Source organism: Rhinolophus ferrumequinum, chromosome 23 (assembly GCF_004115265.2).
Source record: "Rhinolophus ferrumequinum isolate MPI-CBG mRhiFer1 chromosome 23, mRhiFer1_v1.p, whole genome shotgun sequence".
In the NCBI taxonomy this organism is placed as follows: domain Eukaryota; kingdom Metazoa; phylum Chordata; class Mammalia; order Chiroptera; family Rhinolophidae; genus Rhinolophus; species Rhinolophus ferrumequinum.
In genome coordinates this window covers 3,770,629-3,794,622 of record NC_046306.1, presented here as the reverse complement: position 1 = coordinate 3,794,622, position 23,994 = coordinate 3,770,629, and the positions used below count along the sequence as shown (strand labels likewise).

General features: G+C 52.3%; 1 protein-coding gene across 1 annotated transcript in view; it reads right to left on the bottom strand.

The window, feature by feature from the left end:
• Positions 1–3,953: 3,953 nt before the first annotated feature.
• The window catches only part of APCDD1L (APC down-regulated 1 like), a 46,235-nt gene continuing 26,194 nt past the window's right edge, over positions 3,954–23,994 (bottom strand). The window contains exons 2-4 of the mRNA XM_033095004.1: positions 14,300–14,438; positions 10,767–11,319; positions 3,954–6,133 (exon numbers count right to left, since the gene is read on the bottom strand). Coding sequence (XP_032950895.1) covers positions 5,363–6,133; positions 10,767–11,319; positions 14,300–14,438 — 1,463 coding nt within the window. The 3' untranslated portion in view covers positions 3,954–5,362. The remainder of the gene's footprint in view (positions 6,134–10,766; positions 11,320–14,299; positions 14,439–23,994) is intronic.

The window sequence follows — 23,994 nt, the reverse complement described above, 5'->3', positions numbered from 1 at the left end:
CTCCTACCTACTAGATACTTTGGACTAGGCTGGTGTCTAGCATATTGGAGGCTTTCGTCCAGTGCCTGGTGATCCTTGAATGTCCTTGTGTGTTTATGAGGGAAGCACTGAAAAGCTGATGGGCAGCTGCATCTGTGTAGTGGGGTTTGTTGAAGGGTGGGTTTCTATGAAAGCTAACTGGATCTGGCCCTAATAGACACCTACTTAGGGATGTTCTAGCTGTCAGTATCTGGAGTTGGTTTAGCTTAGGCTCATTTCTCTGGAGAGGAATCATGACCATCATCTTTCGAGGACAAAGATGCTGTACAACCTCACTGCGGAATGTGTAGTTTTATTTACGCCCTCTGTTTTTAGCTTGCTACCTTGCCCTGACAGTTTCCAAGTCCAAAGATTCCCCTGGTTTAAATGTCCAGTTTCTTAACAGGGATTAGGGACAGGGTCTTGGGGTAAAAGTCCTATAGACTTTCAACCAGTTCCCCTGTTTTCAGCCCCTCTGCTGTTTTGCCTTTCAAGGGCTGTGGGCCACCAATACCTAAGCCTTGGGGCATGAATGGACTTGCTTCTGATCTCTGCCTCTGGACAAGCGCTTTTTTTCTGCTTTCTGTGCTCTGCCAATGACACGTTGCACATCAGTTTTCCAGATTCCAGAGTTTTGCTGACATCTCTTGTTGGCTATGCTCTCTTCTCCTTTTGTGTTTATCCATGTGTTTTTGTACTTTTTTATTTTTTGCCCATAATTTATTGGGGCTTCAGAGGTAGTGAAGTAGAGGCAAATGTGTACGTTTCACTGGCCACTTGAGCCAGAAGTGTAGAAGCCCTCCTTCCAAGGCACCCAGTTCAAAACTTGGCACGTGTTGGGTGCTCAGTAAATACATGTAGGTCTTATTAAACTGACATGGTTGATTTTTAACAGAAGTAATGACCACCTAAATCTTTTGTAATTGTTTTCTCTGGAGGGATTAAAAAATACCAAATGTAGGAATAAGAGTAGTAGGTTATTAATTAATGGCCCCTAGGAAATAAATATAACATCACTGGAAAAAAGACCCATCCTCGCTGAGAGTTTCCTTGTGTAAAGTCATTCCTCGTAGAATACGTCACTGATCCTCCTTGAACCACTGTCCCGTTACGCTCTTTCCAGGTGTTGGGGCTGGATGGCTCCAGGAATCACCAGGTGTCAGCTCATTTTACTGGTGAGGAATGTGAAGCTGGGGGCTCCACAGCCAAGGATAGAAAGTCTTAGGTGCCTGCATGGGATGGAGGGTCTCCCAGTCTCCCTGACCTCATAGGTTTGAGAAATGTGTTGTGGATCCCCGAGTCAGGCCCCGTGGCCCTCTGTTCTAGGACAGCGATTGTCCCCAGTCCCTTTCCTAGAGAGGGCCTGGCTAGCAGAAGACAGGTATCCTCAGGTTCACAGTTCCAGGTTCTGTTCTGCCCATCTTATTAAAAAAATAGCAATAACATCACCATTCTAAGCCAGTACTTAGAGTATGTGGTTGTCATCTTGATGCTCGAGTTCAGGGCCTCCAACCAGTACTGAGTGTTTATTCATTTGACCGGTCCTTATTGAGCTCCTACTGTGTGCCTTCCACACACTGGGGGGCATAGTGGGGAACAAGACAGACATGGGCCAGCTGTCGAGGAACTCCTATTCCTAGAGGAGAGAGGCCGATGAGAAATAAGGAAATGAACAGATAGGGGCATTGCGATGCTGACGAATGCTGTGTCAGACATAAAAAGGGTGCCTAGGTGGGAAGTGGCCGAGTGGGAGTGGAGTGGGCAGCGCCTTCCAGGCAGAGGGCACAGCCCACGCAAAGACTCAGAAGGGTCAGGTTCAAGGCGATTTCAGAACAGCTGGGAGGCCCCCTGGCTGGGGTGGAGGATGGAGGTGGGACGGAGGTGGGAGGAGGGTTAGTGCTCCAGAATAGCAGGTAATTTACTCCCATCCTCACGTCCACCTTATGGGGGTTGTGTATGTGTGAGACGGAACCAGCTTTCAGTCACTGAAGGCCATCAAGAGCGCATTGGAGGTTGCTCGCTGCTGCCCAAGTTCACCCCTGGAAGTGGGAACGGCCCCTCCCCGCAGGGCTGCACTAACGGCCAGAAGAGGGCCCGCGCCACAGCCCTAATTTGATCCCCCCTCCATCCGGAAGCTGCTGCCCCCCTTCCCCTGCAGCCTCCCTCCAGCCTGAGTCACGGGCCCCAGGAGGCCAGGACGAGTGCGTCACTGCCGTCACTGTCGCTGTGAGCGGCTCCTCAGGCCAGCAGCACCACCGGGAGATTAAACACATTCGCTTAGAAAAAGCAAAGAAATAACTTCTTTTGATAACCAGCATCTGTTAGTTAATGGGCCTCTGAGAGCTGTATACAATTTAAACTTTTTATTAAAAAAAAAAAAAAAAAAAGCTCATTCACTCTCCTGGGAGCTTGCGCTGTGAAATTATAAACTGCATGGCTTTTTTCCCTTTTAAACGTGACTGAACATACAATGGAGAACATTAATTTTGTTTTGTTTTGTTTTGAGCGAGAACTGTGGGTTTTACTTTCGCCTCTTTTGATTAAAGCTATCTCGGCTTTTACGTGGAGGGGCCAGACTAACAGCAGGGAGCAAAGAAAGGGGCCAGAAGGCGGGTCTGCCGGCCTCTCACCTGTCTCCTTGGCCCCCAAACTGACTCCTTCTTGTTTCAGCCCAGTGTCTGGGAAATGGGGCCCGTTGTCCTTTCTCCAGCAGTGATATTTTCTAGGGGCACCAAATGCTTCAGAGCCAAGAAGGCCAGAGGGGACGGACCTCAGTTTAATCAGTGAGCCAGGGGCCTTCTCTTCCTCAACATAGTCTCCTAATTAGAGGTGGCTCCTGCCATGTCCCACAGAGCAGCCCTGAACTGCTTTCCCCAAGTGCAGCCAAGGAATTCACCCCGCCAGGCACCTGAGCCCCGTAACAGCCACCCCGAGACGGAGCTCGCTCTCAGACTCTGCTGGTGACCCTGGACGAGCCCCCTCTGTGCTCTGAGCCTCAATCTCCTCATGTGCACAAAGGAGTCACAGCCCCCATCCACACTGTTGCCCCCACCGTGAGGGACGCTGTACCTGACATGGCAGTGACCTCTTTACAGGTTGTGGGGCGAGGATTAACGGGGATCACTCAACCATCATTCCTGAGGTTGTGCCGTGTGCCTGCTGAAAAGACCACTGGGACTGAGTCAGTCCTTCCCTTTTACATGCGTGGCAGAGAATAAATGTGAAGGAATCATTTCAGACAGTGACCAGGAAGCCTTATAAAACACACAAAATGGAGTGGTGGGATGGATAGAAGGACAAGGGAAAAAGAAACTGCTTTTTTGGTATGCTTGATGGATGGTGGGTGTCACCTGAGGAGGTGACATGTGGTCTGAGACTTGAATGAAAAGAGCCAAGCTTCTCCGGCTCTGGGGGAAGAGATGTTAGGCAGAGGGGATGGCAGTGCAAAGGCCCTGAGGCCGGAAACAGCTTGCTGTGATTGAGAAACAGAATGCGGGACATGGGGAGGTCTGGCTGGACTTTACAGACAAAGGTGGACAAGGAGCTGGGATTTTATTCTGAGGCCCCTGTAGAGTTCTGAGTAGGGCAGGACCGTAGCATGAACTGAAGGTGCAGAACAGAGAGACATTTGTTTACCTCCACGGGTTTTATTCTTTCACACATTCTCTGGAAGACACTTCACTTCCTTTCTTTAGAACCATAATCCCCTCAGATGACTTGAATAACCAGCAAGAACATTTTTCAGGCTGTTTAATTTTATTCAAAGATTCAAATTTGATGGTAAATGATGGCATGGTTGCCTCAAGCCTCTGACATGAGACTTGCTCAGTCCTGGACACATTATGGCCACCCCCTGTCATCCCCACCAGGAGCCCCACCCCCACCCCCACCCCCATGCAATCTGAGACCATAAATAATTATTTCTTGTACTTTGGTAAATATGCCAGGAACACTCGTAGCTTCTCTGAGACCTATAGACAATATTAACTTGGTGGATTGGTGGGTATTTTTTTTTGTTTTTTTTGAGAAGAATGGGTAGATAAGTTAGAGCAATTTCAGCGGGCTGATTGAACCCCACACAATCTGACGGAGAACAAGGGCTTCCTTCTGAAAGCGTCATTAGCCTCACAGACAATTGTTGTTCAAGATCTGTGATGAGAGCCAGAGATAGGACTCAGGCGGGGATGGAGGGGCTCTGTCCACACACAGTCCCAGAAACCCTTGAGCCCACCAGGATGCCGGCTAATTTTGCAATGTGCAGATGAGGCCCTGGGAACACAGGCAGGGACCCTGGAGAGGCACAGCCTGTCCCCACCTTGGTGACCGCGTCTTCTGAGCCTAGGCGGACATCAGCACATCAGCATCGTGGCGAGAAGGCTGCCTCCTCCTCCAGATGTCGCCAGGTAGCCCAGTGACCCCGACCTCTCTCCCTCAGGTGGTCCCAAACACACTCTCGAAGGTTTTTCTCCCTCCTTGTCAGTCAAACACAGGGAATCTTGAAAACAGAGGACGCCTGTACAGGGCGAATTACAGAGCACGTTGGTGTTACTGCTATCATTAGTATTAATTACTTTCCAAAGGCTGGAAATACCGCTTTCCTCTGAAGATCTGCCCCCAGCAGCCAGCCCAGCGCGTAGTGTTTGGTGGGGGCAAGGGAAGCCACGCTTCTCGGCTCAGGTGGAGCCGCTGGGTGAGCGCGGGCCAGGAGGGCTCGATTCATGCACGCAGTGTGGACAGCTTGAGGCCTGACTCACGGAAGCACAGGCAGATGCCAGCAGTCAGAGCTCAAGAAAGCCGACTCGCCCCTGAGGAGACAAGCCCTCTGCCAGAGAGCTGAGAACTGAAAGCCCCGAGCGACATCTTTAATTCATGGCTCCGCTTTGAGTGTACAAGTTCCCCAATTCGAATTAATGATCTTTGAACACAACCCGCAGGCGGGCAGACCGGTGGCAGCGTCCCCAGGCAGACCCTCATCCCCGTCGCACAAAACCCCAAAGGTACAGAGAGGGAAGGGGTGCCGGCGAGCAGGGCGACCAGGTGTTGTCTACACCCCAGTGCCGGTCCCCAAACTGCCCACGAAAATTGGGAGCGAGCGTGTGAAACTCAAAGCAGTTGACATTGCCACGGCGCCCAGGCCGTGCTCAGGACTCGGTTGCCGGCCGCGGTGTAGACCGTTGAGGCACCAGGACTCAGGCTGAGCTGACAGTGGCAGGGCAGCCGTCTGTGACAGAGGAGAGGGAAAGGGCTGGCCTTCCTCACGGACAAGTGGGGGAGTCTGTGCTGGGAGGGAGTCCCTGGGGTCAGACGGTGTCCCGAGGAGCTGTCTGGAAGTGGAAGAGCAATTTCATAGCCACTCAAGGAAGGCCAGCCTGAGAACTAGGAGCAGAAGGGGGAGAAGGGCCCCTCGAGGACACCGTGCCCCACCACCGAGGGGCTCCTGCAGCAGAGGCCGGTGCTGTGGCGGCCTGGAGAAGTCCCGGGCCACCCTGTCACAAAGCACCAGGGGGGCTTGGTAGGATGTAGGACGCTTCTCTGGGGTGTCTGGACTTGACCCGTCGGTGGGCCTTTGTCCGATGAAAAGCAGGCTTTGCCCGAGGGGGTCTTGCTCCATCTTGAAAAGCTCGTACTCTATGTGGGGGAGCCTGATACCCAGTGGCAGGCAGCCATTGGTGGCTGTGACATCCCGCTCGGTTCCCAGGGACCAGGGCCCCGGGCCCCCGCAGCTGTTTGGCTCGGAAAAGTTGAGCATGGCCGTGGTGACCTGGTCCATGGGAGTCACGCGGGCCCTTGTGACCTGGAACACCAGCTCGGTGCCGCCGAGGACCTTGGTGGACGGCATGCCCCTGGTGTAGTGGCCGGCTGCGTAGACGGTGAAGGTAGGCTGCCGGCAGGCAGGGTCCGAGAAGTGGTGGTAGTACCCTTCCCAGGAGCGGTTATGCCCATGGAAGGTGAAGAGCCTGGTGAGGAAAAGCACGGCGGGGCGCAGCTCGCACCCGGGACTGACCCACCGGCCGCCCAGGCGCAGGGGCAGGGCTGCCTGACCGGGCAGCACAGGCGGGTGATGCTCGTCCGAGCGGGCAATGAGGCTGCAGGCTGGGCAGGGGTGTGCGTGGTGCTGGCAAAACACAAACAGAAGAGTGGTAACTGTCCCAGGCGGAGAAGTAGGGGTGCAGCCTGGAATGGGGTGTCGTGCGGCTCTGCCCATCTGGCATTCCCTTCACTCCCCGCTTCCGGACCCCATGGCTGCTCTGCTCTTCCTGGACCTCAGCAATCTCCTCCCTCCTCTGGGCCTTTGCACCTGCTGTCCTTCTCCTTGGAACGTCGCCCGATTGGTGACGTTTCCTGACCACCCCACACACATCAGTCCTCAGGCTCTAGCACTCAGAGACATGTCATTGCCTTCTTCCCACCCGTCCCCTGCATTAGACTGTAAGCCCCAGAAAGCCAGGACTGTGGCTGCTGCATCCCCAGGGCCTGGAACGGGGCCCTCTTCACGGCGGGAACAAATCGGCTGAATGATGAAGGAATGAATGGATGAATCAGAAATGAATGGAGGTGCCTTATGTTCTGGGCTTTGAAAGAGTTGTCCTTTCCCACACCCAGCCTGCTTGGTCCTGAAAGTCGGCAACTAAGTTTTATTACATTTCCTTGCCTGTTGTTACACCCTCTGCCCCCTCGTTCTTTTGGGTGCTTCCGAAAGGAAGCAGGAACTGTGCTAAGCTTTTCTCGTGCAGCTGTTACACGTTAGAGCTGAAGGAGCTGAAATTCAGTGGGCCAGGCGGCCTGCCAGGGTTCTCCAGCCTGGGAGTGGTAGAGCCCAGCGGGACCCCTGCCTGTGTGACCCCCTCCCCCATTCTCTGAAGAAAGCCTCGCTCCGCTCAGAGCGGTCTGCAGTCTCCACTAAGGGGCAGAGGGAGGCATTTTATCTTCAGAAATTTCACCGTGGAAGGTGAGCATCATTCCTTCCACTCCCTTTGGTGAGTGAATGTGGCAACAAGGGAGAAGAGACACGAAAGTATCTCGCCCTCGGACCCCCACTGCGTAGTCTGTGCTTAGGAGATGGCTGACATGTTGCTAAGAGATACGGCACAAAGATGTCCCTTCCGGTGTTACTTATAAGAGGGAGAACTGGCCACCCCAGGTGGTCATGTGCAGCCACAGCCCTCAGTGGCCCAGGCTGGGAATTTGTTTCCTCTCTCTTTGGTCTTATTTGTGGTTGTCCTTGCCTTATAAAAGTCACATGAGCTGGGTTGACAGTAAAACATGTCAAAAGGAAACAGATGCTAAACCAAATTGTGTGGGAGTAGTCAGTCTGCATTTTGGAGGGAACAAGCTCAGTAGAGGCCAAAAAGGAACCAGATACAGACATCTTCCTGGTTTTTTGTTTTTTTTTTTTTTTTTTAAGGGAGCTGCTCCCAGAATTTAGTCTACAGCGTCATTCTGAACGGTGAAGGTCTTTGGAGCAGACACTTGTCAGAGCAAGGCTGATGTGGGCACTAGCAACTGACCCCTGCTTTTGCCATTCCAGAAGGAAGTTTAGGGCCGGGGCACATGCAGAACAAGACAGGCCAGGGGGAGGGACATCTTGAGGACCTACCTGGGAAATCAGCTCCTATACTTTTTCTTACAAACAGCAAAAGATTTACAGATTGCTCCTGGATGACTCCCATGCCAAAAAGTGGCGTTTGGGAGTCCTACTTTAGCCACATTGGATGATTGAGAAAAAAATTTTTTTTTCTTTTTCAGATTGCCACATTATAAGCATTTATTATTTATTTCTATGATGAACCTGAACTTGCCTTGATTTCCATAATAGAGAAAAGTATATTATTTTTGGTTTGCGGGATTTTGACCCAGAGGACTCGAAGGCACTTTGAAATACTAGTACATGGCAGCAGAAATATTTGTGATGAGAAGACGCGAGCAGGCTGGGTAGTTAGCTGGCGCGCCCGTAATGGGGATACTGGCTGGTAAGAGACTACTCTAACTTAGCCATTTTAACCCACATCCCGACTGTTGTCACAGTAACGTGTATTGAAGGACATAATGCATGACATCAAAATAATCCCAGGGCTGCCCTTCCCCCCAAAACAGAGATATCTTCTGCAGACAGGATACAGGGAATGTTAGTTGGTGATTTGGGGCAAGTGTTTTTATGCATAGCAGAAACAAAGTGACAACTAGCAAGCTTTTAAGGTGAGAGAAAGGGGGAGAAAACGCATTTCCTTCTCTGATGTTTTTGAAAGGGGTGAAAGAAGGGACCCGTCTCTTATCAAAAATCTTCCAGGCGTCGTTCTGCTCAGGTCCAGAGTTGCGCGTGTTAATAAACAAGGCTTCCAGCTAGCAGAACTCACGCTTGTGTGGCAGCCAAATTCTTACTGGTTTAAGCCTGTTATATAAAGTTATTTCTCAAACATCACAAAACAGTTTCTAATTAACCCCCAGAGGTGACACCAGGCTTAGATGATTTTGGTCGAGTGCTGGCTGGCTGATTGATTAGGATTCTCTATCCACGCAATGAATTTGGGGATCCAATTCGTTTTAAATTAACTTCCAAAAATGTTCATGTTTACCATCTGGTTTGGGTCGTGGGCAAGGCTTGGGCCCCGAGAGCATAAAGTAATGACTAATTCGTTACTTGGGGGTTTAGCTGCAGCGTTTCCTTCTTTGAAATTCTCTTCCTTTTTTTTCCGGGGAGGGGACTTCTAATGTAATGTCGGTACATCTGGCACCGCTCATCTGTGCACACACTCCAGTGTGTTCTGCTTCTCAATCACACTGCACGTGACATTGGCCCCACTGGCTGGTCAGGCAGCAGGAGTCCAAGGCTCAGAGCCTGGGGGAGACATGAACACGTCATCCTCGGTGCCTCGGGGTCCGTCCTCTCTGCGTTCAGAATCATGTTCCCTTCTAATGAGGTGGTGGGCTCTGGTAATCACCCCTCTGGCAACCTGGTAATGCTTCTCCTCTCGAAGGAGGAGCAGCGTCAGCCCAATCCAGAACATTGACTGCCCAAAAAAGAATACTTTTGAGGTCGCGGCAAGAGCTCAGGTTGGTTTGCTAATTATGAGAGTTCCTTGTTGTGTGGCTTCTCTGCTCCCCAGATCCCGTGTTGCGAGGAGGGTGGGCGCCTCCCCAGTCCCCCGCCTTAGGGTGATTTGACGAGCGGCTGCTCCCACGGGTGGCAAGTTGCCCCATCTGGTTTAGTTAGTTCCTTGAGTGTCTAGTACACAGTAGGCACTTCAAACATGCTGATGCTCAAAGAGCACTTGATAGGGACTCCTGAACTCATCATCCTTCCGTTCGTCCAATCATCTCACTTTCGAAGAATATTCCTTGGGTGCCAAGTACAGACATTCTTTACCTGAAGTGCCAACCTTGACTCCTTTTTACCAACCCCCTAACGTTTCTTCTCATTGTGAATGTAGACAACGAATCCCTGTAGCTCTCGGAACTCTGACTTTGTTGCCTCTCTCATATGAACAGGGTGGCAGATACTGGAAACTTTCTTTATGCTCATCACTACTTTGAAATTAAGGGAGAAAAACGAAGTCAAATCATAGTATTCCTATGGCACAAATTCATGCTTTCAGACTTAAGTAACTAATAGCATTGGTTTCTGTTGAAATCCGATGTATTTTATTTTACGCTTTTACAAACATGTTTCTGAAGGGGGGTTCCTTTGCCATCACCAGCCACACAGGAGAGGTCGCAAGGCTCCGCCCGTGCTGGTCAGGCTCTGTGCTGGGTGCCCAGAGCACGTCCTGGTACAAAGGATGTTCAGTTTCTTTCTGCCCGTGTGCTCGTCGGGCAAGGAGGGGCTACTGGATCTGCCCCACAGACAGACAGTTGTGATGGCTTCATTTAAAATCTACGTTAATTGGGTGGAGTGAAATTCCCTTTGGAGTCCAGGGGGCGCATCCCAAAAAAAGGACAGCTCCCTTTAGACTGCAGTTTCCTCCACAGACCACCTGGGAGCCTATCAGAAATGCACAATTCCAGGCCCCACCACAGACCCGTGGAACCCGACTCTACATTCTAACCAGATGCCCAGGTGATGGCATCTTGAGAACAGTCAGAATCTGAGCAGCACTACTCTACCTGCTATGAATACGAAGGGGCACGCCCAGTGCTTCGGGCTCCAGGCCAACAATGAGGAGTGTGCCTCATGTGGAACTTTGAAGGGGGCCTTCCAAGGGCTGTGTGGCCTCCCAGCAGGGCCCTGGAGGAAGACTGCCCTCTCCCTGGTTCACTCACCAACATTTATCGGCCCCGACCAAGTGCCAGCCCCTGCGTTAGGTGTGGGTACACAGAGGGGCAGGGCACTGTTCTGGTAGAGGGCCTAGTTCTAGAGGCAGAAGAAAGCAATAAACAAGTGAAGAAACAAGATAGCTCAGGGTGTGCTGAGTGTGGATTGGGGAGGACATTGGAGCTGAGGACTGAGGGAGGGGCAAACTGCCCAGGTCCACGTGCCCAGAAGGGACAGAAAGGGACCTCGAACAGGATGTCAGGAGGATCAGACCTGGGTAGGCTGAACAATGGCTCCTTCTGGAAAAAGCCAGCCTTTTAAAGACCCAAGAAAAGATGGCTCAAGCAGAAGGAACAGCATGTGCAAATGTCCTGTGGCCAGCAGACCAGAGTGGGGGAGCAGAGAGGGCCCTAGGCGGGGAGCAGATCACGTAGGGCCTGCTGGGCCAGGGCTCAGAGTTCATCCCCCTCCCACACCTCCCCCAGGGCCCCACACTCACCAGGGCGCTCTGCAGCGGGCGCTGGTAGCCAGTGGGCCGGTAGTGCCGCCTCTCTGCCCGGTCGGTGTGGATGTCTCCCAGGTACAGCTCCTCCACCAGCCAGGGCCCGGTGGGGGGCTGCGGCTGCAGGTGGCTCTGCACACGGACGAGGCTGAGCTCGTGCATGGTGAAACCCAGGGCCGCCGTGCAATCCCGCTCAGCCCGGGTGCTCAGCAGCTCATACAGCGCCCCGGGCAGCCAGGCCCGGGCTGGGGGCAGTCGCTGGGCGCAGTCCCGGCCGGTCTGGGTCCGACTGAGGCGCCCGGCAACATCGAGCAGGGCTCGGCGACTGTGGAAGACGATGCCAACCTTGTGCAGGTGGTAGTCGGCCTCGGTGGCACCCCGGGTGACCCAGGAAGCCCGGCGCAGGCGGACCTTGCCCTTGATGAGCAGGGAGTGGGCGGGCTCCCGGCAGAGGGGGTCCCTGTAGTAGAACTGGTAGGCTCGGAACAGGCGGTTGGGGAAGAAGGTGTAGGAGCGGATGAGGAACTCTGGGCCTGGGCGCACCTCGCAGCTGTCGGTGGGAGACACAGTGCACGGAGCAGTGACAACCTGCACGTGAGCCCCTCTCCTCTGGGCTGGGCTCCCGTTCCCACAGCCCCCACGGCAGGCCTCAGCTAAGGGCTGGGCCCCCGCAGCCTGTTCCCCAACTGATTGCAGTTAGCTCCACTTTGGGGGCTAGGGGCCTCCAAGCAGAGCCATGGGGCCTCCGCAAGAGCCTTCTCGTTCCCTTCCTTTCAATCCTAGTTGCCTTCTTCAGCCGACACCCTCCCCTGTGGTCCCTGTGGAACTTTTGGGTCCCTGTGGGTCCATGGAATTGCACAGGCTTTGCAGCCAGAGGACCTGGGTTCCATCCCCTTTGTGTCCCTCACTAGGAATATGAGCCTGGATTGAGTGCCCAGCTCTTTCCTCTGTGACATGGAGATGGCAGACCCGCAGTTGGGTTTCCAGGATGCGTCCAGCACAGAGGTGGTGCCTGGAAGGTGCTTAGGAAACAGGCTCCCCTCCACCACTTGGGGACCCCTATGCCGTGAGCTCCAGAGGCAGGGTCCTGCCCATTCTCTCCCTGTTGGAGTGCCTGCACCTGGCCCAGAGCCCAGGACACTGGACCCTCCCTGGGTCCTGGCTGAGTGAACCGTGGGTGACCATAGATGATGGGCGCTCAGATTCTGTGTCCCCTGTGCGAGGCTGACTTCCCTGACCAAGTTCACTCACATCTGTGACAGGCTTGCAGCTCTAAACTAGGGGTCAGCAGACTCTATCTGGAAAGCGTCAGATCATAAATATTTTTGCTTTTGTGGGCCGGGTGGTCTCTGTTGCAACAACTCAAGGGTGGTTGTAGAGCTAAAGCACCCAGAGGCCATATGCAAATAAGTGGACACGGTTGTGTGCCAATAAAACTTTATTTACAAAAACAGGCATGTGCTGGCCCTGGCCCCCAGGCCCTATTCTGCTGGTGATGAAAAAGAGCACAGAGTGGGCTTGGGCTCTAAGAGAAGCTGAATGACTCCTAGAGCCACTGTCACACCTGGGCTGAGGCAGGTGAGCTTCCGGGACTCTCCCACAGAGGGCTCAGATGGGGTGCACGATGGGTGAATTCCGGGGGAAAGACCAGGCAGATACCCCCTATGCAGTGTCACTGGCCAGATGCCACCTGTACTGTTATTTTCTCCAGATTTTTCATACCAGGGCTGCTGGAGCAGGGGAAGCTCACTCTTACCCAGCACGAAAACAGCCTCCTTTCTTTTCTTGCAATCTTTCCGGTTATGTTAAGGAGAAAGTGTCCATTGGAGCGGATGCATCTTTAATACCAACTTCCCTTTGTTCCCAGACAGAACAGACTCCGAGCCTTAGGCAGGCAACGAATCTAGTGAGAATTTAATTACGTTTTGTTTTCATTGACTTTCTTTTTACGGTTACCTCCCATTTATGGCAAGTGGCTCTGCTTTCCATATCCAGGGAGACATTACGCTTCTTTTAAAAATAATTATAGTATACTGTAAATGTGAGCAGTTTACTGTATAGCAAGTAGACCTCAACAAAGCTGTAGGAATAAATGAGTATGTTCAAGTCAACAAAAGCAAGTTGGTTTAAAGAAAAATCATAAGGAAATACCAGTACAGGGGGTGGTTAAAAGCGGAGTGGGGAGAGTCACACGCCGAGCAGGGCCTCAGCCCTCTCTCTCCTCATGCCAGTCTCTGACAAGGCTGGGGAGGGGGACCTTTACCTAAGGGGCCACAGCAAGTTGCACTGGACATTCCTAGACTCTGGATCCTTCTCTGCACTACTCTCAGGAAGCAGAAAAGCCTGTCTGGAAAGTACAGAGGGGAACTTTCTAGGAAGAAGGTTCTAGAAGCATCTAGAAGCAACTATTCCAGATGCAGTTGTCTTGGAGCAGGAGCAGCCTGCAGCCAGTTCCCACCCTTCCCGAGCCCCAGTTCTGTCTGTCTCAAAGTGACCCTGGCCAGTGGTGCCTGGATCCCACCTGGACCGTGGGGTCGGGTCAGGGGAGAGCCTGGGGATGCTTCCAAAGGGGTTTGCAGAGCTCAAGTCCCCTCCCTCCACCCAGAGCGCTAGCAGATGTTTGGCATCTGGTTTCTCCCTGACCTCAGAAGGTGCATGGAGGACATGGAGAGTCCAGCCAGTCCCTGACCCCAGATGGGACTAGCCTGAAGGGAGTGGCGGGGGAGCAAGTTATGTACCCGCTGTGGAGGAGCTACTGCCTCTTTCCTCCCACTTCTGCCCCCGGAGGGAGGACACAGCTGGCTGCTGTAGAGTTTGTGCCCCACGAATGAGGGCAGAGCACAAAGCGCATTGCCCCAGAGCAGCAACAGGGCCTGAAGTGTCCGATGAGACTGTGAGGTTAGAAAAAGATTTAGATGGGCAAGCAGGACATCTGGGCACTCTCTGGCCCCCCCACTTCCTGTGTTAGGACCTTTGCACCAGCTGGTTCTTCTGTCTGACCCTTCCCCTGGCTCTCTGGATAGCTAACTCCTCTTCTTTCAGCTCTCAACTGAATGCCACCACCTCCGAGAGGCCTTCCCTGACCACTCTCAAAAAAACCCTCCCGGGCCACTCACTATCACATCTTCGGTTTTATTTCCTTCATTGCAAAGCTTAGCAGCATCTCAAGTTTGTGTTACTTATTTCTGTGTTCACGTGTTTAGAGCTTGTCCCCACTGCAACACCCTGTACTAATTCGTAGTAGGTACTCAATAAGTATTTGAAGAGAAGGTGATCAATGTGTTGAACAAATGAGTTTCATCTAGTTGCTGCTTATGGCTGGGGCATGATGCCCAATATAGGGCTGGCCTCCCAGGCTGGCTCTGTAGTGGGAGGGGGAGAGGCAAGCAAAGCCACGTGTGTGGCAGGTTGCAGGCCTCCGGGACAATTGGATGAATTGTGCCCATTTCACAGATATGGACATTGAGGCTCAGAGAGGGTGAAGTCTCCCAGCTCAGAGGCCTGAGGTCAAGGTCACCCTGGGGTCTTACCCAGTGGAGATCCAGGGTCCCTCGAGGCGTGGAGGCAGCAGTGCAGTGACAGGCACTCTGTTGGGCAGGGGCTGCTGGCAGTGAGGTTCCCAGCGCAGGCGGCCACCCCCTGCTGTCCCAAGTACCTCTGCAGTGCGGGCTGCAAAGCAGACAGACCCAGATGAGCGATCCCAGCACAGCCCAGGGACTCCACCTGCCCCTCCAGCCTCCCACCGCAACTTCCACCTTGGCCCCTCCCCCTCAGGCCGCTCCAGCCCCTGACACAGCGGTGGGGCACCACATTGGGGTGCCTAGACTCAGCCTCCTGATTCATCTGCATGTGCCCATGTAGCGGCCATGGAATCCAAGCCTCCCATAGGGAGACCGTCCCAATTCTGAAAGTAATGGGGCCAAGCCCGACTCCGGCACCCAGACTCTCCTCAGACTTGCCTGTGGTAGCTGAGGGGCCTGCACGCCTGGCAAGGGGCACTCTAGACTCAGAGTGAGGAGCTGGGGGTAGTGGGACTGCCACCCCCTCCACCGAGGAACCCAGGTTCCGCTTGACCCAGTCTGCCACATAGAGCAGACCTGCCCGTGCCCCTCAAGGCCACTTGCTTCATGGTCCCTCTTTGGTGCCAGGCCCGTGTGTTGTCCATCTCCACTTTCGTGGGACCCAGGCCAGTGCCATGCACATAGTGGGTGCTCAATAAGTGTGTGGTGGGTCCTAGGGCTGAGGCACGAGGCCCACAGTAGGGCCGCGGAGGAATCCCAGGTCTCAGGAAGGACGGCTGCGAGCAGCAGGGGCGGGGCCCCAAGTGACCCCCACATCTGCTCATCTCGTGGAGACAAGCCAGGCCCGGCCATGGGACTGTTCACAGTCTCTTCTAGGAGCTGCTCAGAGGTGAGAGCACCAGGGCCTTGAGCCGCTAAAGAGCAGCAGTTCCGCCAGAAACCGTCATCTCCACTCTGAGGCCAGGACCTGACACAACACAGATGGCGGGGTGTTGTGGAAAGCTTGGTGGTGAGCAGCGTCCAAATATTACAGCACCGGGCTGTGCTCATGGGCGGCCGGCCCCGACGGCTGGCCCAGCTCCTGCCACGAGGCTTTCCAACAGCACTTCATCCCACCGAGCCTGTGGCCAAAGTGGGTCAGGGGCGCCGGCCTGGCTGGGGTGTCGGCCAGCCAGGGGGTGGGGGGGTGGGGAGAGGGGGAAAGGGGGAGGGAGGCGGGGCAGGCCCTGCTGGTCCAGGAGGCCCTGCTGGTCCAGGAGGCCCCGGAGGCTGGTGGGCCGAGTGGAGAACGTAATGTATGACATGTCCTGCACGTTCACATCTCCCCGGCGGGTTCTGGAAAGGCCGCAGGGCCAAGGTCCGGGGAGACCTGGGCTCCCCACACTGCCCCTTTGCAGGGCACGTGGCCCTCCTGGCGGGCTCTCAGGAAAATGAAGTAGAGTGCATTCCTCACTTCCCTGGAGGTCTGGGGGTCCCTGTTGTTTTCCTGGTTTCCCTTATCCTGATTTATTGGTTTTAATAAGCCAAATAGAAATGAAAACAAAGAGCCAACGAGCCAGGGCTTGGTGTCCCCACACGGCTCCCGGAGGGCTCAGGGCCACTGTGCAGAGGAAAGACATACCAAGGGGAGTCTTGAAAGAGAGAAGCCAGTCGTGGTTCCATATTAGCTCGGGCACCTCGAATTTCATGGGGACCAGAGCCAGGACGTGGTGGGTGGGCGGGCATCAAAGTTGGGCCAAATGCCCATCATAGCCTGGTCAGGAATCCTGAGCCAGACGCACACACATCAGCGTCCCCAGCTCACACCTTCCTGTGCTCCTGCAGTCAGTTCCCACTGGAGCACTGGGGCCCCTGGATTCAACTCTGCACCTTAATGTGACCGTGTCAGCGAAGCCTGTCCGAGAGTCTTGATTTGGAGAATGATGGAAGCAAAGGGACAAAAGGATCCGGAAGGGTCAGCATTGTTTGCCTGGGAGGAAAATGAGGCTTGTGTCTCAGAGCAGAATAGTGAATGGGCCCTGAAAATTACATTGGCATTGTTTCCACAAAGCTGGGTTTCTTGAGGAAATGTTTTTTGTTCACAAGAAAACAAGCCTTTTCCCCCTTGTAATCTCTCTGACAGCACCGGGAAGAGATGGCCGCGACGTTATATTTTGTCATGAATCCTCAGACAGTATGTTTCCCCTGAGTGTGTTTTAGTTTGTCTTGTTTTTCCGTGAGAGATTAGGATTTAATTAAGTCAGGAGACTACGAGATATGGTGAAATCTCACTGTATTCAGAACATGCACACACAGAATAAAAAATGCAACTGGAGACCTTCTTTGTGAAAATGCTGGAGCGAGCCTCACGTCGCCTCTCAACGGTTCACGAATCGTCAGCCTCAAGGTTGCAGAAATTAAATCAACCAACTATAAAGGAATACATGAAATTTCCTCAGCTGCAGCTTTTTGCAGGGAGTCTTTAGATTTTCTTGTCTTCTCTTTTTCTCCTTTTTATTTTCGCTCCCCTAGAAAAAGTCTTAACTAAAGAAGCAGCAGCTGAAAGCAGATGGTGCTGGGGCCGGGATGCACAACTTTTCACGGGGACCTGATAGACTGAGTGAAGCGCATGGGCCAAATTGATTTTTATCAACCATGGAGTTTTAATTAACAGTGATGTCCACTTACCGCCATCCATTATTTACTGTTTACCCACTAATTAAAAATTATGCTGCTTTTGCACTCATAAGAGCAGGGACATTTGAAATTAGATAGCATCGTTCAAATTACCTGCAGAATTAAATCCCGAGTGCCCAATTGCTCAGACCAGGCGCCTGGGGTTTAAAATGTGAAACTCTGCAGCCTGATGTGTTACTGTGCCAGGATGCCAGGAACGGGCTATGTGGTGTGGAACCTGCCTGGGGCGGTAAGGGGAAGGGGCACTTGCTAAGCCTCTACTGAGTGAAGGCACTTGGCTGAGATTGTCTCTGATCACCTGCTCTGTCTGCATCATCATGGCGGGGGAGGGGGTCCTCCCAGCAACCCCGGGGAGGTGGCTGGTCAGCACAGCGACGTGTGCTTCCACATACCCGCCATTCCCACGGAACGACAGGTGTAATCCGCACAACCACCCCCGACGGAGGTTCTGCCAATGCCCCCATTTTGCAGATGAGGAAACTGAGGTTCAGAGAGGGTAGAGGGCCTTGGCCGGTGCTGTGCATCCAATTAAAAAAATAAATTTTGGTGAAATACACCTAACATAAAATTCACCCATTTTACCATTTTAAAGTATACAAGTAACACTCAGTGGCATTTAGGACACTCACCAGGTGGTGTATTCACCACCACCGTCTTGTTCCAGAAAATTTCCATCACCCCAAAAAGAAACGCCACAGTCAGCAGTTGCTCACCTTCCCTCTCTCTCTCAGACCCTAGCAACAACTAATCTGCTTTCTGTCTGTATGGATTTACCTCTTCTGGACACTTCCTAGAAATGGAAGCTGTGTGCCTTTTCTGATCTGCTCTTCACAACACTTCTGTCAGGTGGATGTGGTTCTTCTCATTTCACAGATGAAAGATGGAGGCTTAGAGAGGTTTCACACCCAGGTCCACAGTCCGTGTTTTCTTCAAAGATCATGAGAAGAAGCGCAGGTAGGTGTGACTCTGATGGCAGGAAGACACAGAAGGCGTGGGTTGCAGAGCAGAGGAGAGACATGGCAGGTCTTTGGATACTTTTCTTTTGGGGGCAAAAAGCAAAAGGAAAGCACTTTTTCCCCCTCTCCTAATTGGCTTATTCTGAGGTTCCGGGAGGCATGCCAGGTGATTTTAGGTGCAGCAGTGAGTGTTTCTGATCCCAATGGTGACTCACTGATTTTAGAGGGTGTTAAAACGCAGCCACAGCTACAGAAGTGGCAAACTTGTACTCTCGCAGCCCATTTGTTGAGGACAGACTGAGTTTTCAGAGGGAGTCGGTCTGAACTTGATTTTGAAATATGAAGTTACACTTTAAGTAAATAATATTTAGCAAGTAACCGTGTGAGTGGCTCGTGGGTGTGGTCAGTGGCCGGAGGGCACACTCACAGCGAAGAGAGACTGGCAGGACGGGCATTCATCACCCACCTCAAGGCTGCATGGCCGGGGCTGTGATGTCACCACACGCCGGGGGACTGAAAACAACAGAAGTTTCTTCTCTCACAGTCTGGAGAGACCAGAAGTCTGAAATCACAGGGTGGGCCGGACCGGGCTCTGTCCGGAGGCTCTGGGGGAGGCTCCTTCCTGCCTCTCGCAGCTTCTGGGGGCCCCGGCCGTCCCTTGGCTTGTGGCTGCGTCATCCCAATCTCTGCCTGTTCCTCTTCTCTTGGAGAGGCTGGCATTAATCAAATATGTCCGCCACAGATTATAATTTCAAAGCATCCTAAATGTCTCAGAGGAAACACACACACACACACACACACACACACACACACACACACACACACACACACGATGGTCAAAAACTTCCTGTGGTTTCCCAAGGTGCTGGGAGTAGCAGCCATGCTTTTCCTTATGGTCTACGAGGCCCTTCCAGATCGGTGGTCTGCCTGTCTTTCCAGCATCATCCATCAGATCCCGCCATCCTTCTTTCTCTACGCTGTGTTCCCAGCGATGGACAGGCCAGGTCTTTCCTGCCTCGAGGCTGGTGCACATGCTGTTCTTCCCTCCACTTTGTGCTCGGCTGTCCCTCTGTGTCCCGGTCTTAGCAGACATGGCATTTCCTGACAGACTGGTATGGCATGCTGCCCTCTGCTCACCTCCATCCCTTCTCTCCTGTGTGTCACACATCACACCTGGCAGTCACTCACCTGCTTTCGGTTTTTGATTTACTTTCACTTTTTGACTTTTCAATGTGAAATACTTTCAGAGTTACAAACGTGCTGCAGAAGCAGTGGGATGGGTTCTCCTATAGCTTTCATCCAGTTTCCCCAAAGGCTACCATCTTGCATAGACGTGGTTCAATGATCAAAGCCAGGAAATGAACATGGACACGGTGCTATTAACCAATCCACACACTTCGGGCAAGTTTCACCAGTTGCCCCAGTGGTGTCTCCTTTCTGGTCTAGGATCCATCGCCCATTGGTCTCCTATACTCCGACATACTCCTTTGGTCTTTGTCTTTCGTGACCTTGACACTTTGAAGAGTACTGCCCCATTGTTTTGGAGTGCGTGCCTGAATTTGGCATTCTCTGAGGGTTCTTCGCGATTAAAGTCACTTTGTGAAGTTTGGGAAGAATGCCGTAGACGCGATGTGCCCCTCAGCGTGTCAGCTCAGGAGGCACGTGATGTCAATGTGTCCCAGTACTGGTGACATTCTCACTGGCTTAAGGGAGGTTCTGCTCTGTGTCTCCACTGTAAACGAACACTTTTCTCTTTATGACTAATAATTATCTTATGGGGAGACGCTTAGAGACAATGCAGGCAGCTTGTTTTTCATTATACACCCCGCCCCCAACACTAATTTTAGCATCTGTTGATGAGCATTGATGATTCTTGCCTACAAAAATTGTTACTGTCACGTTTTCCAAATGTCCATTCTTTAGCTCCATCATTCTTTCTGAATTTATCAGTTGGAATCGTGCTGTAAGGAAGCTCTGTCCCTTCTTCCCATTCATCTCTATTCAATCATTATTTGCATTAGTATAAACTCATAAGTGTTTATTTTACTTTATAGGTTACAATCCATTGATACCATTATTTATTTTGTTGCTCAAAGTGGACCTTGGGGACTCCTTCAGCTTGTGTCCTTCTCTGTACATGTGCTTGTCTTTTTTTTTTTTTTTTTTTTTTTTTTGAGCACTTTCTCATGTTCTGGTGCCAGAAGATCTTCCAGGCTCATTTTATACTTTCTCTGCCCCAGCCCTGGAATCAGCCATTTCTCCAAGGAGTCCTGGTTCCTTTCATTGGAGAACGGTGGTTAGAAGCCAAGATCTGAATGCTAGGTGTGCTCATTGCTGCTGACGTGTCACTCTGGGCTCTTCAACTTTCTCCTCTTCTTTTCTTTCTTTCTTTCTTTCTTTCTTTCTTTCTTTCTTTCTCTCTCTCTCTCTCTCTCTCTCTCTCTCTCTCTCTCTCTCTCTCTCTCTTCTTTGTCCCTCTCTCTTCCTTCCTTCCTTCCTTCCAACATGTGTCCTTCCTTCCTTCTCTTTCCTTCTCTTCCTTCCCTCCCTTATCCTTCTCCTTCTTCCCTTCCTTTCATCCCTCCTCTCCCCTCCCTTCCTCTCTCCTTCTTCCCTTCTTTCCCCCCACTTTCCCCATTAGTCTGAGAGCTCCACGAGGACAGGTTCCGATCTCTCTTGCTCACTGCCAGTTCCATAGCAGCTGGCACAGTGCCTGATGGAAGCTCAATGAATGTGTTGTGTTAAGACACGGACAACTTAGAACAATGCCTTCACGTAGTGAGTGCTCAGTAAATGCTTGTTGTAATTCCCTCTTTCAGTTGAATGAATGAGTGAATGAATGACTTGTGCTTTACAAGACCAAGCACAGGAATTCCTTGCGGACATTCCTCCCACCCCTCGGGATTTCCCCTCCTGAAAATCGGCTGGTGGTTTCCACTGTGTGTGTGGTTTGAAATGGAAGGGGAGAAAGAGAAGGTTTGCAGCTGTTGGGATCACCAAGAATCTGGCTGACGGTGAAAGGGTGGTCAGTAAGGGAGTTCCTAGCAGGCTGAGGCCCAAGCTGATCCAAGCAGGTAGAGAGGAAAGAGATGTAGCTGAAGGGAGATTGAAGTGTGAGCCTCAAATCCTGCTGAGAGTTTCGGGCATGAAAGAGTTTAGGTCCAGAATAAGAGACTGATGCCCGCTGCTTTGATTTAAAGCCTCTGCTCCCTTGGAACCTGCCCCAGCCAAACCAGAATGCTGGTGTGGTCTTATGCCCCCAGGAAGGCTCCACGCAGCTCCGCGGCACTGTTCGGTGGGGACAACATGTGTCACAAACATAAGCCATGTATGTGAGTTTGCACTTTCTAGTAGCCACATTCGAAAAGCTAAAAAGTAACAGGTGAAATGAATTTTAATGATATTTTATCCAGCCCCCAATATTATATTTCAACATGTAATAAATAAGAAAAGCATGAATGAGATACTTTATATATTTTTTTCCATACAAGCCTTTGAAACCCGGTGTGTATTTACACCTAGAGCCCAAGTCAATTTAGGGCGGCCACATGTCAGGGGCCCAGGGACCACATGGGGCTGGTGGCCGCCATCCTGGGCAGCACAGCTGTGGCTCAAGGATGGAGTGTGTGTGTCACATTTTGCAGTATCAGAGCTTTTCAAGCTGGTTTCTGAAGACCACCGGCAGGTTTTTTTCTGGGAGAGAAGGGGCGACCCAGGGAGTGGCATTCTAGTCTCCCACCCCCAGCTTCAGCCTAGGCAGCCCCCACCCTTTACTCTGGTTTCTTTACTGGGAATCTAATTAAGATCGGCTTTGGGAAAAGTGTTCTCTTGCTTAAAAAAAAAAAAAGTCTGAAACCCTCTGGTTTATTTCAAAATCCTACGTTGAGGTAATTTACCTAGAATATTTGGACTTGGATGCCTACACACATTTTAAATAAAAATCCCCACCCCAAAAATAACCTCTGGTGATTAGAGGCAGCCGCCTTGTACAAACTGAGCTGTGTGGACACACTGGCTCCTTCGCCAACAAGCTTCAGAAACCGGCTGTAGAAATGGCAGCCATCACCACGCGGCTTCCGCTGAAGGTGGGCTTCTCAGTAAGTCACTGCACACGAGGCACTGAGGGTTCCCATCTCCACTCTCCTGAGAAGGTTACAGTGTGGCGTGCGCTGAAGTTACACACATCACGGAACGACGAGGACTGACTTTGAATGTCAGGGAGCCTGACCTTCCCCTCCGGTGTGGATGGCGACTCTTCACCGTCCACGTGTCCTTCATGTGGCCACCATTGCATCTCAGCGTCCAGCTGATCCCAGGGTCTTCTTCGCATTCAAGGCCCGGGGTGGGGGTGGGGTGGGGGAACGGGTCTTGCATTCTCGGGAAACTCGGAAATGGTGTGCTCCAGATAAAGGACACTCCAATCCCGGTCTCCAAAGCATCTCAGGACTTTGAAACGTGCCCTCCTTTGCGTGGTGAACTCGTAGAGTTGAAAGCTGCACTCTAGAGGGGCTGCCTGCCTGGAAGAACCGTGATTCTGAGCCGTGAGAAGCAGCAGGACAACAGATACAGACGTTGGCGGCTCGAAAGGCGAGTGAAGCGACATGGTTTGGTGTGTCACGGCTCCCCCGGTTCTCCAGGACAAGTCCCAGGCCGGGCTGGACTAAGGGGTTGCTTGTTGCCACTTGGAGAAGGTGATTGTTTTACATTTGTATTTCCAAAATGGGAAACATGCAGACGTCTCCCATGGGGAGCCGTGCTGAGCATTTCCTGCTAAAGGAAGAGAAAACATCCAGCTCACGGAATGGGGGGCTTGGGACACAATCTGGCCCACCAGGCCTGGCTCATCAGCCAGTTCTTTTTGTTTGTTTGTTTAGGAATGTTCCAGCACAAGAACTGTTCAATCACAACTCTCCCTTGGCCCCATGGTAATGCTAACAGTGCCTTGCTTTGGCTGGGGCTTCCCCCCAGATGAGAGCCGGGAAATTCCAGCCAAAGCCCAGCTGTGTTCCCATAGCCAAGACATCAGGGTGATCGATGGGAGACTTTCCCTTTTCACCCAGATGTTCTGAAGTCCTGGAGACAAGGCCTCATTAGCTCGACTTTAGCGCCTGTGTTCCCACATCTGCACATTGGCTCTTCCATATTAAAAATTTCTACCAAATTTGGTCAATGCTCTCCCCTGATACCACATCCTGTCCACATGCTTTGAGGAGTGGGGCGCGGGGAGTCAGGGCCTGGATGGACAGAGCGTGGGCGCTCCCGCTCCTTCTTAACACGCCTGGGTCTCCCGGAGGTGCAGTTACAAGGCAGTGTTTGCTGAGCAGGACATGTGTCTTGAAGTCTCCCATTGGATTGAATCCTATCCGCTCTCTTGGCAGAAGACTGAAGCTTTCATTGTTCTATAGAACAGGAATTTGGCAAGATAATCACAAGGTTTTGACACCCTCAATAAGAAAGAAGACGTTTGTGTAATCGCGGTCATGACTCCCGGAAAAGGTTTCAGGAGAAGGGATCCCCAGAGTAACTCCTCGCGGGCCCTTGGGAGCTGACTCTTCACCAGGTCTTGCCCGGAAGGGCCAAGAACCTTCTCGTCTCAAAGAAATATTTAGGTTCCGAGGAGAGAAGGATGGAGGCTGGTGGTCACCGTTGAGCGTCTTTGGATCCGAGAATTGCCCAGAGATGTGGGGGCTCACGGAGAACAGCGTTGGGGGACGTGACCACTTACGGGGCTGTTCTTGGGAGTTTCCACAAGGGGGCCCTCTTGAGCTTTGGTTGGGGCGGTTGGGCACCCGGGTGAAACCCGGCACCGCCTCCTCCAGCCCCAGCCTCTAGCCCAGGGCCTCCAGGCTCCCTCAGTCCACTCTGACTTTGGTGAAGAGAGAGCGCATGGAAGGCCGGTTCCGGAGCCCACGATCTCTTCCACGTGGGAGAGTTTCCTTTCCACTAGCACAGAGAACGTGTTTGGGGACTGACGGGCGAGGGTAATGGGGTCACCTAGCCCGGGCTTCTTTTAACGAAGTTTGCAACACACAACAAAAACTCCAATTGGAGCCACAAGAAGGGGCATCTGGG